Source organism: Somniosus microcephalus, chromosome 5 (assembly GCF_052327205.1).
Source record: "Somniosus microcephalus isolate GS21.2 chromosome 5, FLI_Smic_1.0, whole genome shotgun sequence".
NCBI lineage: Eukaryota > Metazoa > Chordata > Chondrichthyes > Squaliformes > Somniosidae > Somniosus > Somniosus microcephalus.
Genome location: NC_140991.1, coordinates 85,532,963 through 85,548,791, shown reverse-complemented (window position 1 = coordinate 85,548,791; position 15,829 = coordinate 85,532,963). Strand labels below are relative to the sequence as shown.

The 15,829-nt window shown below is 43.3% G+C and overlaps 1 protein-coding gene across 2 annotated transcripts in view; it reads left to right on the top strand.

Moving 5' to 3' along the window:
* The window catches only part of znf804b (zinc finger protein 804B), a 1,078,762-nt gene that overhangs the window by 272,008 nt on the left and 790,925 nt on the right, over positions 1 to 15,829 (top strand). For both annotated transcript variants that reach the window (XM_085987922.1, XM_085987930.1), the window contains exon 3: positions 8,844 to 8,930. In XM_085987922.1, the coding sequence (XP_085844048.1) occupies positions 8,844 to 8,930 (87 nt within the window). The remainder of the gene's footprint in view (positions 1 to 8,843; positions 8,931 to 15,829) is intronic.

Sequence of the window (15,829 nt, the reverse complement as noted above, 5' to 3'; positions counted from 1 at the left end):
AAGGACAGGGTTCACCGTCACCTTGAAATCCCCACAGATGCGAATCTTCCTTGGCTCTCCGGACTTATTGCTGAACGTTTTTTTTCATGACAGGAACGATGGGTGTCGCCCACTCGCTCCAGTCGACCTTAGACAACACGCCCGCCTTCTCCAGATTCTCCAGCTCTGCCTCGATGGCTGGACGAATTGCATATGGTACCGGTCTCGCTTTGAAAAACTTGGGAACTGCATTCTCTTCTATTTTTAACGAGGCGGTTACGCCTTTAAGCGTGCCCAGTTCTTGTTGAAATACCTCTTTGGCGTTAGCTAAGATTGTTGACAATCGTCCAGGAGTGACGTCTTCATCTTTTTTACCGTCCACCGTCATTGCATGAATGGAATGCCAATCTAAGTTTATCTTCCTGATCCATTCCCGTCCCAATAACGGTGGTCCACCATTTGGCAGTATGTAGAGATACAATTTCCGTATTTCCTTGCCATTGTATTCGACAGGCACCCTTATTTTTCCTCTGGGGTATACTTTTTGCCCCGTATATGTCGTCAAGACGATGGATGTCTCTCTCAAGGGTATGTGTGAAAATAGCCGCTCATAGTCTCGTCGATTCATGACGGTTAGCGCTGATCCTGTATCCAATTCCATTTTAACTTGGGACCCTGCTATCGTGAGGGTGACCCAAATGGTTCGGTGATCCTCTTTTGCGATTACATTGTGAAGTTTGAGACAGCTTAATCTCCTGTTCTCGGATTCACTATCGCTCATCTGGTCTTCGGAACTACTGTCCGTCATCTTTTGTACTTTCTTGTACGGTTCCTTAGTAGCCTTTTTGTTGTCGCTGGTCTTCTTCCCAGACCTACAAACTCGTGCAATGTGTCCAATCTTCCCGCATTGTCTGCATATTTTGTCTTTGGACCAGCAGTCCTTCTGGTCATGGTTAGTTCTGCCGCAGCGATAACATTTTGCAAATCCCCGTGTCATTTTGTGGGTGCCGTATTCCTGTGGTTTTTGTTGAATTTCTGCAGCTCCCCTGGCTGCTGCTTCATACGATACTGCCACGCTGAAAGCCTTATCTAGTGTCAGCTCTTTTTCTGCGAGTAACTTCTTCTGTGTTCCTTCACTCAGGAGTCCACAGACAAATTTGTCCCGTAGGGTATCTGCCAGTCCTGCTCCGAACTGGCAGTGCTTTGATAGCTTGCGTAGTTCCGTAAGATACTCAGCATTGCTCTCATCTTTGTGCTGAGTTCTCCTGTGGAATTTAAATCTTTCTGCTATCAACAGCGGTGCAGGGTTTAAGTGCTCCTGTAGAACAGCAACAATTTCGTTAAAACTCTTCGCCTTCGGTTTGGCTGGAGTAATCAGATCCCGCAATAGGCCGTACGTTCTAGCGCCCATTACGTTTAGCAATATTGATGCCTTTTTCCCCTCCGCTATTTCATTTGCCTCGAAATATACCTCGACTCTTTCCACATACGTGGTCCAGTCCTCTAATGTATTATCAAAAGCAGTGATACAGCCAGTCTTCGGCATCTTGCAAATCTAAAATGGCGCCTCCCGCGCTTTGCCTTCTTCTCTGATTTAACAAAATGGCGCCTCCCGCGCTTTCCTTCTTCCCCCGCTGTTGTTAGCGCTGCTTTCCACGGTTTCTTGCGCGTATTCTTTTTCTTTTATTATTTTCCCGTCGTGGAGCGGACCCTCTGGAACACTTCCCTCCCTCTTCTGAGGTCCGAACGCTGCCCAGCTTCGAAACACCGGCCGCGCCCTGTATGCTCCACCCTCTCTCTCTCCTTGCTTCCCGACTCGCTGCCCGGCCCCGTTGCAGCCCAGGAAGGATCAGAGCACTACCTGCCACCAGCCCGATTAGCTGGGAAACCACGGACCGAGGAACCCAGCCTGGCTCTGGAAAGTCGCTCCTGCAAAGCCTTGAACCCGATGATTGACGGTCGACGCCCGTTCCTCGAGTTTCAATGGACTCTATTTTTTTTTCTTCCGACCTTCAACGTCGTCGGAGCTGCTGCTGAGTTGCAGGTAAGTTCTTTCTACCTCGTCGCCAGTGTTAAGTCCGTGAATGATTGAGACACGGACTAGCAGGAGAGAAAACAAAACGATCTTTACTGGTGGAAGGCATAAACGAATCTAACCAACAGAGGCTCGCTAGCGTCTTTTATACAGGGGTGGTCACTGCCGGTATTGCAGTCTGAGACCAGTTATTCTCTTAAAGGTACATACACAACAGCTACATCCGCCAAAATTCCACCAACAGTTTTGCAGGCATTGCTGTGCCCATTCGACAATGTCTGTGGGAATAAACACAGAAAATGCTCAGCAGGTCAGAAAAGCATCTGTGGAGAGAGAAACGGGCTGGATTTTGCCAATGGGAAGCTTTTGGAGGCGTGAGTCCCACTTGTCGGGTTTTTGTCCCGCCTCCATCGACTTCCGGCCAACCCACGCTATTTTCCCTTGATTGACCTTGTTAAGCCTACCCAGCAGGTTAAGAGCAGGCCAATTAAAGGGAAGCCGGATACAGAGAACGTCAGCGTATGACGTTTCATCTGTCAAAAATGTTTGACAGATGAATTGTCATCGTTTGACAACTCTGTGAAGCTGTCAAACACTGACATTCTCTGTAGTTTGATGAGTTCTTGTATTCAAGACCTCATCAAATGTCTTTCTTTAGCAGAAATTAGATGGTTGTTGCATCGGAGAATGCAGCAGCCACCTGTTTCTCTCCCACGGAGATGCGAGACTCTCCGCATCCCCAACGATTGAAGCCTACAGGAAAAAACAAAGGTAAGTAAACATTTTCTAACACTTTCCACTTACCTCACATACTCACCCCTCCACACTTGCACCCATCACTTATCCATCGGCTACCCACCACCTGGGAAGATGGCACGGAGGCGGGTTGGGGACGGGATGGGTACCCGCCCCCAGATTCTGCCATTTTCTCGGCAGTCCCGCCTCCTCAGGGCTGGCAAGATCGCGCCCAACGTTTCAGGTTAATGACCTTTCATCAGACGGTCAGAGTTTCTCTCTCCACAGATGCTGTCTGACCTGCTGAGCATTGTCTGGGGCTGTGGCGGGGGGGGGGGGGCGGAGAGGAGGCGATTGGGGACGTAAACTGGCAGAGTGGATCACCACTTGTTGTAGAATCTGCCCGATTTTCATTCCATTGAAATCAATAGAATGAAAATCAAGTGGGTTCTATAAAGGTTGGCTGAATAAGTCTGCTAGTATCTCAAATCTCTCCTAACTGCAGTTTCCTTTCTCGGCATTATCCTGGTTAATCTATGCTGTGTCCTCTTTTTGACTCTAATGCCCTTTGGCTAATCAGGTGTCCAAAACTATAAATTTTTTATTTGTTGCCTACGCCCCTGCATTTCAGCCTCTATTATCATTGTAGACTCTCAAGACCGACAGTTGGATTGTAGCTTTCTCTATGGCCGCGATTTTCTGTTTGATGTCGGGATGGGTGCGGGTCAGCTGGTTTCCAGGTTCCGGTCCCGCCCCCAACTGCCTCTGCTCCACAGATGTGATTTTCCCTTGATTGGCCTTGTTAAGCCCGCCCTGTGGGCTAAACGGCCAATTAACAGGAAGCAGGCCTGATGACATCATTTGATGACACGTCATCTGCAGTTTCCTTAAAGGGACCGTGCACAATTTTATTTTGACAGTTGATTTCTGAGTGTTTGACAGTATTGAGGTGCTGAGAACACTGACAATCACTGCACAAAGGTGAACTATTGCACCCAGACTCTCCAATGACTCCTTCCATATGCTGGAATAGATGGCAGCTGCAGGTGAGATGACAGAAACGATCTGTCACTGGTGAGAGAGGTTCTCCCAATGAGGTGGCAATGGACATATAGTTGGATTTAAAAACTTGTAAGCTAAAGAAATCTGTATATGTTTTAAAAATGCAGTAACCAACATTTCCTTTGCTCTGAAACTCACCATGTGCAACATTGCATCCTTCACACCACTTCTGCAGCTGTCATCTTTTCACAAACATTACACCAGACTCACAACACGCGACACTTACCTGGCATGGTTTCCGGACGTCGGGAAACCCGACCCAGAAGCGGGAAAATCGAAAACAGGCTGAACACTACTGACAAGTACCTGTTAAACATAGAAGATAGGAGCAGGAGTAGGCCATTCGGCCCCTCGAGCCTGCTCCGCCATTCAATGACATCATGGCTGATCATCCAAATTCAGTACCCTGTCCCTGCCTTCTCCCCATATCCCTTGATCCCTTTAGCCTTAAGAAATATATCTAACTCCTTCTTGAATATATTTAATAAATTGGCCTCCACTGCCTTCTGTGATAGAGAATTCCACAGGTTCACCACTCTCTGGGTGAAGAAATTCCTCCTCATCTCTATCCTAAATGGCTTACCCCTTATCCTTAGACTGTGATCCCTGGTTCTGGACTCCCCGGCCATCGGGAACATCCTTCCTGCATCTAGTCTGTCCAGTCCTGTTAGAATTTTATAAGTTTCAATGAGATCCCCTCTCATTCTTCTAAACTCCAGCGAGTACAAGCCCAATCGACCCAATCTCTCCTCATACGTCATTCCTGCCATCCCAGGTATCAGTCTGGTGAATCTTCGCTGCACTCCCTCCATGGCAAGAACATCCTTCCTCAGATAAGGCGACCAAAACTGCACACAATACTCAAGGTGTGGTCTCACCAAGGCCCTGTACAACTGCAGTAAGACATCCTTGTTCTTGTACTCGAACCCTCTCGCTACGAAGGCCAACATACCATTTGCCTTCTTAACCACCTGCTGCACCTGCATGCTTACCTTCAGCGACTGGTGCACAAGAAGTCACTTTGCACTTCCCCTTCTCCCAATCTATTGCCATTCAAATAATAATCTGCCTTCCTGTTTTTGCCACCAAAGTGTATAACCTCGCATTTATCCACATTATACTGCATCTGCCATGCTTCTGCCCAATCACCCAACCTGTCCAAATCATACTGGAGTTTCTCGGCATCCTCCTCACAGCACACACGCCCACCCAGCTTTGTGTCGTCTGCAAACTTGGAGATATTACATCGAGTTCCCTCGTCTAGAACATTTATATATATATTGTGAATAGCTGGGGCCCTAGGACCGGTCCCTGCGGTACCCCACTAGTCACTGCCTGCCACTCGGAAAAAGAGCCGTTTATTCCAACTCTTTGCTTCCTGTCTGCCAACCAGTTATTTATCCAAGTCAGTACCTTGCCCCCAATAATAATAATAATAATTCAACTTTATTGTCATTGTACAATGCACAACGAAATGTGATCTTGCAAGCTCCCATGAGTCCAGTACAAATAACATTAACATTAAATGTAAATAGCACCGTCCTGGGAGAAGCAAAGCCGCTGCGTCTGTGTGCGCCGCCATTCCATTTCCACCATTCCTCCTGTCCGACAATCTTCAGCCCACCAGCCACCCCTCCCAGGGCTCCTTCCGTGACCTTCTCACCAACCGCCCCTCCTCAGGGCTCCTTCCATGACCTTCTGCACCTGGTCTTCCCTGATGGTCACCCCTCTAGGTACTAACCAGGCCTGGTCTCTGCTTAGCTTCCTAAGCCTTGCTAGCGACCCTGTCCCTGGTCCCAGGAACAGGGACTTTACACGCTAATCTCTTATGCGGGACTTTATCGAAAGCCTTCCGAAAGTCCAACTACACCACATCCACTGGTTCTCCCTTATCTATTCTACCAGTTACATCCTCAAAAAATTCCAGTAGATTAGTCAAGCACGATTTACCTTTTGTAAATCCATGTTGACTTTGTCCGATCCTGTCACTGTTTTCCAAGTGCTCTGCTATTACATCTTTTATAATGGACTCTAGCATTTTCCCCACTACCGATGTCAGCCTTACTGGTCTATAATTCCCCGTTTTCTCTCTACCACCTTTTTTGAATAGTGGGGTAACATTAGCTACCCTCCAATCCATGGGAACTGTTCCAGAGTCTGTTGAATTTTGGAAGATGACCAGCAATGCATCTACTATTTCTAGGGCCACTTCCTTAAGTACCCTAGGATGTAGATTATCAGGCCCTGGGGATTTATCGGCCTTCAATCCCGTCAATTTCCCTAACACCATTTCCCTACAGATACTGATTTCTTTCAATTCCTCCCTCTCATTAGACCCTATGTTCCCCGACATCTCTGGGAGGTTATTTGTGTCCTCCTTTGTGAAGACAGAACCAAAGTATGTATTTAATTGGCCTCACATTTCTTTGTTCCCCATTATAAATTCCCCTGATTATGACTGCAAGGGACCTATGCTTGACTTCACCAATCTTTTTCTCTTCACATATCTATAAAAGCTTTTACAGTCAGTTTTTATGTTACCTGCAAGCTTACTCTCATACTCTATTTTCCCCCTCTTAATTAATCCCTTTGTCCTGCTTTGCTGAATCCTAAACTGCTCACAATCCTCAGGTTTACTGCTTTTTCTGGCCAATTTATATGTCTTCTCCTTGGATCTTTTGCTATCCCTAATTTCCCTTGTTAGCCACGGTTGAGTCACCTTTTTTGTTTTATTTTTATGCCAAACAGGGATGAACAAATTCTGTAGTTCATCCATGCGATCTTTGAATATTTGCTATTGCCTATCCACCGTCAACCCTTTGAGTAACATTCCCCAATCAATTCTACCCAACTCGCGCCTCTGACCATCGTAGTTTCCTTTATTTAAATTCAGGACCCTAGTCTCTGAGTCAACTACTTCACTCTCCATCTTAATGAAGAATTCTATCATATTATGATCGCTCCGACCCAAGGGGCCTCATACAACAAGATTGCTAAGTAATCCTTTCTCATTACATTATACCCAGTCTAAGATGGCCTGATCTCTAGTTGGTTCATCTACACATTGGTCCAGGAAACCATCTCGTATACACTCCAGGAATTTCTCCTCCACATTATTGTTACTAATTTGGTTAGCCCAATCTATATGTAGATCAAAGTCACCATTAATAGGCAGGTAATTGCCTTTAATCCGTTTCCCACTGCTAGGTGTCGGGTCCATTCACAAATCGGGAACCCGACACTTGAGAAGGCTGTTTGGAGGGGGGTCGGCGGCGGGTTCGGGACTTGCCATCAATGAAAAGGACTTTAACCTCTGACCTGCCTCTCTGAGCGCTGGCAAAATCACGGCCGACCTGTCTTCCGTTGCTGTGGCTCTCCACCAGCGTGGTCCTTTTGAACCCGTGGCTGAATGCTGCATTTTATTTGCCAGCGTGCCCTACATTATTTTCTGGGCTTCCTATCATAACCAGTTGTTGATGGAAATGGCAGTTAATTGTCTGTTATATCTTCCAGACCAACTTCCTGGCATGTGGTTTGGGTTATGTGTAGTGGGTGTGCTCCTCTGCTGAACATTGGGCTTTGCTGGACAGTACTTCTTTGACAGTAAGAGCCACCTTCAACTATCTTAAATTCTGTACCAGTAGGTTAGAGTTTTCCAGTGTGAAAAGTCAGCCAGTATGAAGCTCTTTTCCCCGTTTTATACTGATGTTGACTTTTTTGTTAACATTGGCAAAAAGAAGCAAATGTATCTCCTCCATCAGAGGAGTTGCAGGCAGAAATTTGTGTCTTAGCATGTGTTGGAACAGCAACTCACTATGTCACTTTATTGGTGCATCATATTTTTTAATTGTTAAAGGAGATAATTATAGTACAGTTCCCACTTTCCTATTTAAGTGTTAGTTTTCAGCTAATTATCTGTGCCACAAAGCAATATGTGATGTGGCTCTTAGGTTAAAAATTGAAAAACAACAATGTTTGGAACTAATGATGAGATCCCAAGAGGCCATTCATCATCATCACTTTTATATATATTAAAATGTACACTTAGAGAGCATTAACCCACCCAAGTACCCTTTGTTCTTGTGATAATGATGACCATCATGGATAAAGCCTGACGTGTATAATTTATCAAAATGCCTTTGAGTTCAACGTTGACATTAATAGGATCTTGAAACGTCCAGCACCATTATTATTTAGCAATATTCATGTTTAGTGTGATTTGTGCCAAGAAAGTGCGCTGTGCTATATAATGACAATGTAAAGTATAGGCCAAATCTTTAATTATTAAGGGTGGAATAATAATCACAACTGTAGCTTTTTCAAAATGTGTGAAGGTTGTTGTAGGCATTACATTGAAGTGTTAAATGTAAACAAATTAAGAAAAGGTTCTTGGTGAAAAGTGTGTTTTATATGTGTTCAGCAATAATTCCTAACACTGTAATATATGTTTATATTAGCAACAATATGAAAGATGCTAATAACAGCTGTTTAAACTGTATCAAAATGAAATGGATATTTTATTATGGAACATCAACAAATCAAGGTTATGTTGATTGTCCAATCCTTATTATTTGTGCAGCATTTATTCAGGCCATTTTGTTCAACATTTGTTTTTCATTATTGGAAGTATTATGATTTTATTTTGCTGTCAAATTCTAAAATTTATGCCAGAATTTTCTAGAAAGAAATGTGAACAGATTGAATTGTATTTCAAGTCAGTAATAATAAAATGGCTTTAAAATGAAAAATACAGTTAAATGGAATGCTACTTTGTGAAGCAATGTCTGGGATTTTGTTTCATCTTCTCGAGAGAGCAGACCATTGCAAAGCAGCAAATTTTATGTATATATGTGTGGTTCTGCATGTGCAGTTTAACCAGCTTATATCTATTAATTTAATATTTGAATAACTTTAATACTAAAGATAAAAGTGACAATTTATTGATGCTTCCTGGCTGTTGCGTGGCTTGAGGTTGGAGATTATAGGAATCATGACATTTGGTGTAATTACTCCAGTTTCTTTGCTCTTGTAGGTAGATTATGCTGATGATGCTACAGAACAACATCAAACCTTCGAGGTAGAAAAGAAACAAACAAAACAACTGAAACAAAAGTATAAGGTAAAATTTTGAATATGAACTGCTTGTTCCTTGCCCGCTTAGTTTGGCAATTGACTATTGTGTTGAAATGATCGATAGAATGATTGCATACATTAAGGTGTCATTAAAAAGGTTGGGTTATCATTGTTACCATGCACAGGAAACTCTTTTTTTATCTGGCACCGACAGGACTGGTGTGGTGCCGGTTTATCAAAAAGTCCGGATTACAGAAAGGTATAGTTAAAAGGTACAAGAGCTCCGTACACAGCAACAAATCCAGGCTTCCCTGTTGCTTAGCAACAGCTGCAGGAACCCCTGCCACAGACCAAGCGTACCTGTTGCTTAGCACAAGTGCAGGAACCCCGATTACACAGCCACACGTCCAGGAATGGCCACTAATATGAAGTAAAACTTACCTGAACCTACTCCTGCATTTTGCCGGTTAACAGAGATTAGGTGCCGGTAAATCGAGAGTTTCCTGCACTTAGTTTTATCTGCAGTAACAAGTTGGTAGTAAACTTTAAGTTGTGGTTTTGTTTTGTCACAATGATCTGTAGAATTGAATCTGAATATGATCAGTTGAAGATAGAATAGTCTTCTAGCCTGTATCAGCTGGCTTAATAATGTTGATTTACTGACTGTTGACATTTTTGCCAATGAAAACTTAATTGATGGTTCAGCTGACTATTGCTTGATGCTACATATGCACAACAGAGGTCGAGAAGATACTGATTTGTTTGTGATGATTACTAGTACAGTGAAATACCAAATGCTGAGTGCAGTATTCTCATGATCCAATTATTCTAATCAGTTTTACATCATTCAGCGTGTATGTACTAAGCCTCATTAACTGGAGTATGGCCAAAAACTAGTGTTATTAACCTATCTCTGACAGCTGGTCACCAAAAGTGAATAATGAAGTTTGAATGTTTCTTTTAATTCTTTAGGACTTGGTCCATTCTGTGGAGTAAAAGGAAAATGAAATCAATGTTATTAGCTAAAGTTCATCAGCATACAAAACAATCAAATCAGCATAAAGTGTTCACAGTAATAGAAACAGAAAATGTTGGAAATAGTCAGCAGGTCAGGCAGCATCTGTGGAGAGAGAAACAGAGTTAACATTTCAGGTCGATGACCTTTCATCGGAACCATTCTGACAAAAGGTCATCGACCTGAAACGTTAACTCTGTTTCTCTCTCCACAGAAGCTGCCTGACCTACTGAGTATTTCCAGCATTTTCTGTTTTTATTTCAGATTTCTAGCATCCGCAGTATTTTGCTTTTGTAAAGTGTCACAGTACTTTGTTAATTAGTTGGAAATTGAAATTCTGATTATCGCCTTTGCTTGAAGTATTTACATTTGCTAATAAAATAACGTGAATTGTAGCACTGACTAGAACTCACACCTATAAATAAAACAACTTACTGAAAGGCATAAATCTTCTTCTTCTTAGGCAGTCCCTCAGAACCAAGGATGACTTGCTTCCACACTAAAAATGAGTTCTCAGGTGACTGATGAGTCCAATGCAGGACTTACAGTCTCTGCCACAGGTGGTTGAAGGGGCGGGTGGGTGGGGTGCTTGGGTTGACGTGCGCTCCTTCTGCTGTTTGCGCTTGGCTTCCACTTGCTCCCAGCGAAGAGACTCGAGATGTTCGGTGCTTTCCCAGATGCTTCTTCTCCACTTTGTGCGGTCTTGGGCCAGGGATTCCCAGGTGTCAGTGGGGATGTTGCACTTTTTCAAGGAGGCTTTGAGGGTGTCCTTGAAGCATTTCCTCTGCCCACCTGGGTCTCTCTTGCTGTGTTGGAGCTCCGAGTAGAGCGCTTGTTTTGGGAGTCTCGTATCGGGCATGCGGACGATGTGACCCATCCATCGGAGCTGATCGAGCGTGGTCAAAGCTTTGATGCTGGGGATGTTGGCCTGAGCGAGAACACTGACGTTGGTGCACCTATCCTGCCAATGGATTTGCAGGATCTTGCGGAGGCAGCATTGGTGGTGCCTCTCCAGTGCTTTGAGGTGCCTGCTGTACATGGTCCATGTCTCTGAGGCATACAGCAGGGCGGGTATTACTACTGCTCTGTAGACCATGAGCTTGGTGCTGGGTTTGAGGTCCTGGTCTTCAAACACTCTCTTCCTCAGGTGACCAAAGGCTGTACTGGCACATTGAAGGCGGTGTTGGACTTTGTCATCGACATCTGCCCTTGTTGACAGTAGGCTCCCAAGGTATGGAAGGTGGTCCACGTTGTCCAAGGCCTCGTCATGGATTTTGATAATCGGGGAGCAGTACTGTGTGGTGGGGGCAGGTTGGTAGAGCACCTTTGTCTTATGGATGTTTAGTGTAAGGCCCATGCTCTCGTACGCTTCGCTGAAGGTGTTGATGATGATTTGGAGTTCGGCCTCAGAGTGTGCGCAGATGCAAACATCGTCTGCATACTGTAATTCGATGACAGAGGATGGGACGATCTTGAATCTGGACTGAAGGCGACAGAGTTTGAACAGTTTCCCGTTTGTTCTGTAGATTAGCTCCACTCCAGCGGGGAGCTTACTGAGGGTGAGATGGAGCATTGCAGCAAGGAAGATCGAGAAGAGCATTGGTGCGATGACACAACCTTGCTTGCCCCCGGTCCGTACGTGAATTGGGTCTGTGGTGGATCCGTTGGTCAGGATCACAGCTTGCATGTCGTCGTGAAACAGGCGGAGGATGGTGACAAACTTTTGAGGACAGCCGAATTTGAGGAGGACACTCCATAATTCCTCACGGTTGATGGTGTCGAAGTCCTTTGTGAGGTCAAAGAAGGCCATGTACAATGGTTGGTGCTGTTCCCTGCATTTCTCTTGTAGTTGACGCGCGGTGAAGGTCATGTCCATTGTGCTCCTTAGTGGGTGGAATCCGCATTGCAACTCTGGGAGGAGCTCTTCAGCCACTGGGAGAAGGTGATTGAGGAGGATTCTTGTGATGACTTTCCCTGTGGCAGACAGCAGGGAGACTCCTCTGTAATTACCGCAATCGGACTTGTCACCTTTCTTGAAGATGGTCACGATTACGGCGTCTTTGAGATTCCCTGGGATGCTCTCCTCCTTCCAAATAAGAGAAATGAGTTCATGTATTCGCACCAATAATGCTTCTCCACCATGTTTTAGCGCCTCGGCGGGGATTCCATCTGCTCCTGACACCTTGTTGTTCTTCAGTTGTCAGATGGCCTTTTTTCAACCTCATGCCGGCCTGGGGTTGTGCTGAGGTGGTGGCGGGTAGCATGCTGCGGGATGGAGTTGAGGACACTCGCGTCGAAGACAGAGTCTCGGTTAAGGAGATCTTTGAAGTGCTCCTTCCAGCGGGCACTGACTGCCTCTCTGTCCTTGATGAGTACCTCTGCATTCTTGGCCCGCAGTGGGGTAGGACCTTGGGTGCTTGGGCTGTAGACGGTCTTGACTGCGCTAAAGAATCCACGCACATCGTGGTTGTCGGCCAGCTGCTGGATCTCCTGCGCTTTCTCCGCCCACTATCTGTTCTTTAGGCCACGATGCTGATGTAAGTAGGATATTTAATTTAAACTGTGCTTGCAGAGCTAGAGGACACAATAGGAAAATATACAAAAGTAAGATCAGATACTTTTTTCACAAATCAGGTATTTGGAATAAACTCTGAAAAATAATTGATGCTCTTTAAGGACAAAGTGGGATAAATGTCCACTTACGTACATGACTTAATGGAAAGAAAGAAATACAGACGTGTATTTATATAGCACCTTTCATGACCTCAGGATGTCCAAAAGCAATTTCCAGCAATGAAATACTTTTGAAGTGTAGTAACTGTTGTAATATAGGAAACACGACAGCCAATAAATGACCACATCTTCATTATAGGTGTTGGTTGATGGATAAATGTTGGCCAGGACACTGGAAGATCTCCCTGCTCTTCTTCAGATAGTGCTGTTGGAGCTTTTACGTTCCATGTTCATTCAGTTGTTCATCCTTCCCTAACTTCGCCCCACCATTAGCAGATGCCCCATCAGTCACCTATGTGCTATGCTTTGGAATTCCCTCCTTTAACCCCTCCATTTCTCTCTTCTTTTAAAACCCTCCTGAAAACCTACCTCTGAGCCTCCTAATGACTTAGTGTCCCTTTCTGTCTGATTACCCCTCTGTGAAGCACCTTGGGATAATTTTCTATGTTAAAGGCGCTATGTAAAGCAAGTTGTTGTTGGTAAGGTTTATATGGATAAGTTTAAACAAAGATGCTCAAATATTATGCTGATTTGATTTTTTTGCAAGCTGCTGAACTTTGGCTGATAGCATTGATTTAATTTTGCTTTAACGCCGCACAATGGACCAAGTCCTAAAGAACTAAAAGAAACATTCAAACTTCATTATTCACTTATGGTGACCAGCTGTCAGAGATAGGTTAATAACTCTGGATATGTGCTGCTGAGACCATGGGTTCTGTACAATTCAAGTGATCCAGGTTGAAAAGTGTAGGTTGCAATGTTAGATTAATATCTTGGAATTTTCTATTTTTTCAGAGTTTGGTCTTCTTGAAAGTTTTAGACGTAATTATTCACCAATTTGGACAGAGTTCAAGTTGCACCTAGTCTGTGGAAGGAACAGGTTTTATGGGTTAAATGATCTTTCTTTGTTATTTACTTCCTGATATTTTTCCTCTTTGGCACATCCTCTGCAGATCCTTCTTCCTTCCAAGAACTTTTTATTCCTTTGAAGTTGAAAATTTTACATATTTTTAAAATGGCTTTATAACAGTTAAGTAACTTGTTTGCGCTCAATGCAGTTGATGTTTTCCTTTTGTGATGTTTTCAAATTTATGCCACATTAAGGCTTGATTCCACTATTTGCTTTTGTTTTTCTTTTCCTGATTTCCTGCTGGGAACATCCCTGAAAATATTCCCGTGAACCACCAGTTTTTCTCTGACTGTGGAGAATAAATTACTGCCTAAGCAAAAGTTCCCTTTATGTAAATGTTTCCATAAAAAGGATGTGAATTAACTGTAGTAATGTGTTGTTGGAAGCATTAATTTGCTTTATGTGCCCTTTGGGGTTTATGGTGCTTTCTTGCTACATTTCCCTATTTGCAAATGTAATTAGTTTAAAGATGTCCTTAAGGGAAGGGTTTTTCTAGGAACATCGAATTTGACAAAATGAGAGGTATCAACACTTCAGGGAATTAAACATTTCCTTTCAGTAAAGAAATTTAGTGCAACAATGAGATGGAAGGTGAGAAAATCAAAAAGAGCTGATTTATTTTTCATGAAAAAGTTCATTGTAATTTTGCAACATTCTTACCTAATTAAAGATCTTTACATTTTGACAGATAATAACATGCTCAGTTGCTGTGCGGGGAGTGGGATGTCATTACTCGAAACAATAGGAATAAAGAAAGATTAGGATTCACCTCAATATAATTGGTTTTATATATTCAACTAATGCAATTTGTCTGTGGATAGTAATGTAATACATGGGTGCTGATGAGCCTTTATCCGTTTTCTGTACAGGAAGGGAGGATGTCATAGTAATCCTTTCTGTCCCATCTGCTTGCGAATGCCAAAAGCAAGATAACTCCAGAATAATTTCACAGATCATTACCAAGTATTACAGGTGACGTTTTTGGAGGATATATGTCTACTGTTTAAAAAAAATTTGGTCTTGTAACAGCAGATGAGAACATTCCTCAAAGTACAGCACTAGCAATTGTCTAGGCACTTGGAGCAATACACTATTAAAATATTTCTTGGACCTGGCAGAAATTACTCTGTGGTGCAGTGAGGAAGCCTGCCTCATAACCTACAGCAAAATAGACTTTAGGTGAAACTATTTGCATCTCTATAAATAGACAATGACAGAGATTAGTGTGCCTGTTGGTTCAATTCTAAATATTCCAATGCTATATTCCCTGTTGATAAGGGCAGTATGGAAACATTTTCTTCCAAGATCTCTAAATGGATTCCATTTTACTGAAATTACAGCTGCAAACTTTAATTTAAATGATTATAAACATGCAATGGATCCCCCTCTGAAAGCCCTACAACAGTATCATATATAGAGCAGTTTGTTTATGTAAAATTAACATTTGAATCCCATTAAGATGTTTTGATATGATTACATCCAGCAGTTTAGTCAACTTAGATCACTTAGTCATATAGGGCTAAATTTTCTGGGGTGGTAGCAAGCGCGATCAGTGGCGGGTCGGGTGAGAAAGTTATTATTTTTGACATTGGGTCGGAAACCTGCTGTCATCTCGCTCCCACACTCCTTTCCCACAGGTCTGTCATCATGGAGTTGACCTGACCTGCAGTGGCGGGGGACCCAATTGAAATAATTATGAGGTACTTTACAGGCACTCAAGAGCCTTTTTTCCCCCTACTTTTTAAATTTCCCTGCATGGTCACAGGATTCACGCAGCTCGGGAACCACGTCTGTCAACCTGAGGTGTAAGTTCCATGACCATTGCTCCGGCTGATTACTTGACAGCATGGAAAGCAAACCAAAATAAAAACATCTTGACTACATCAGCTAACAGATTGATGGAGATTCTGTTCTACTTGAAAAGCTACTGGTAAATGTTAATTTAGAAATTCCAGAAGCGATGTAAGTGCTACCTTGGATGGTGAGGGAAATATATTTTCCACTGGCCATTCTTGGCTGTTGCCTTCCAACTGAACAGTAGTTGCAGTGAATTGATCTGCACTATAAAAAATGACATATACCATTTAAATACATTTTTATGTTATTTCTGGTCAGGTTTTTCTCACAGCATACTGTGATTGTCCAGTTACACATGAAATCAAGTCATCAACCGTGATAATTTCATTCTCATCAATCATTCCACTGGTTCAATTTGCTTTCGGTTCCTGAATATGACTAATTTAATTTTTCATTTTGAGACTTTAGGGTGAATTTCTGCAGAGGTTCT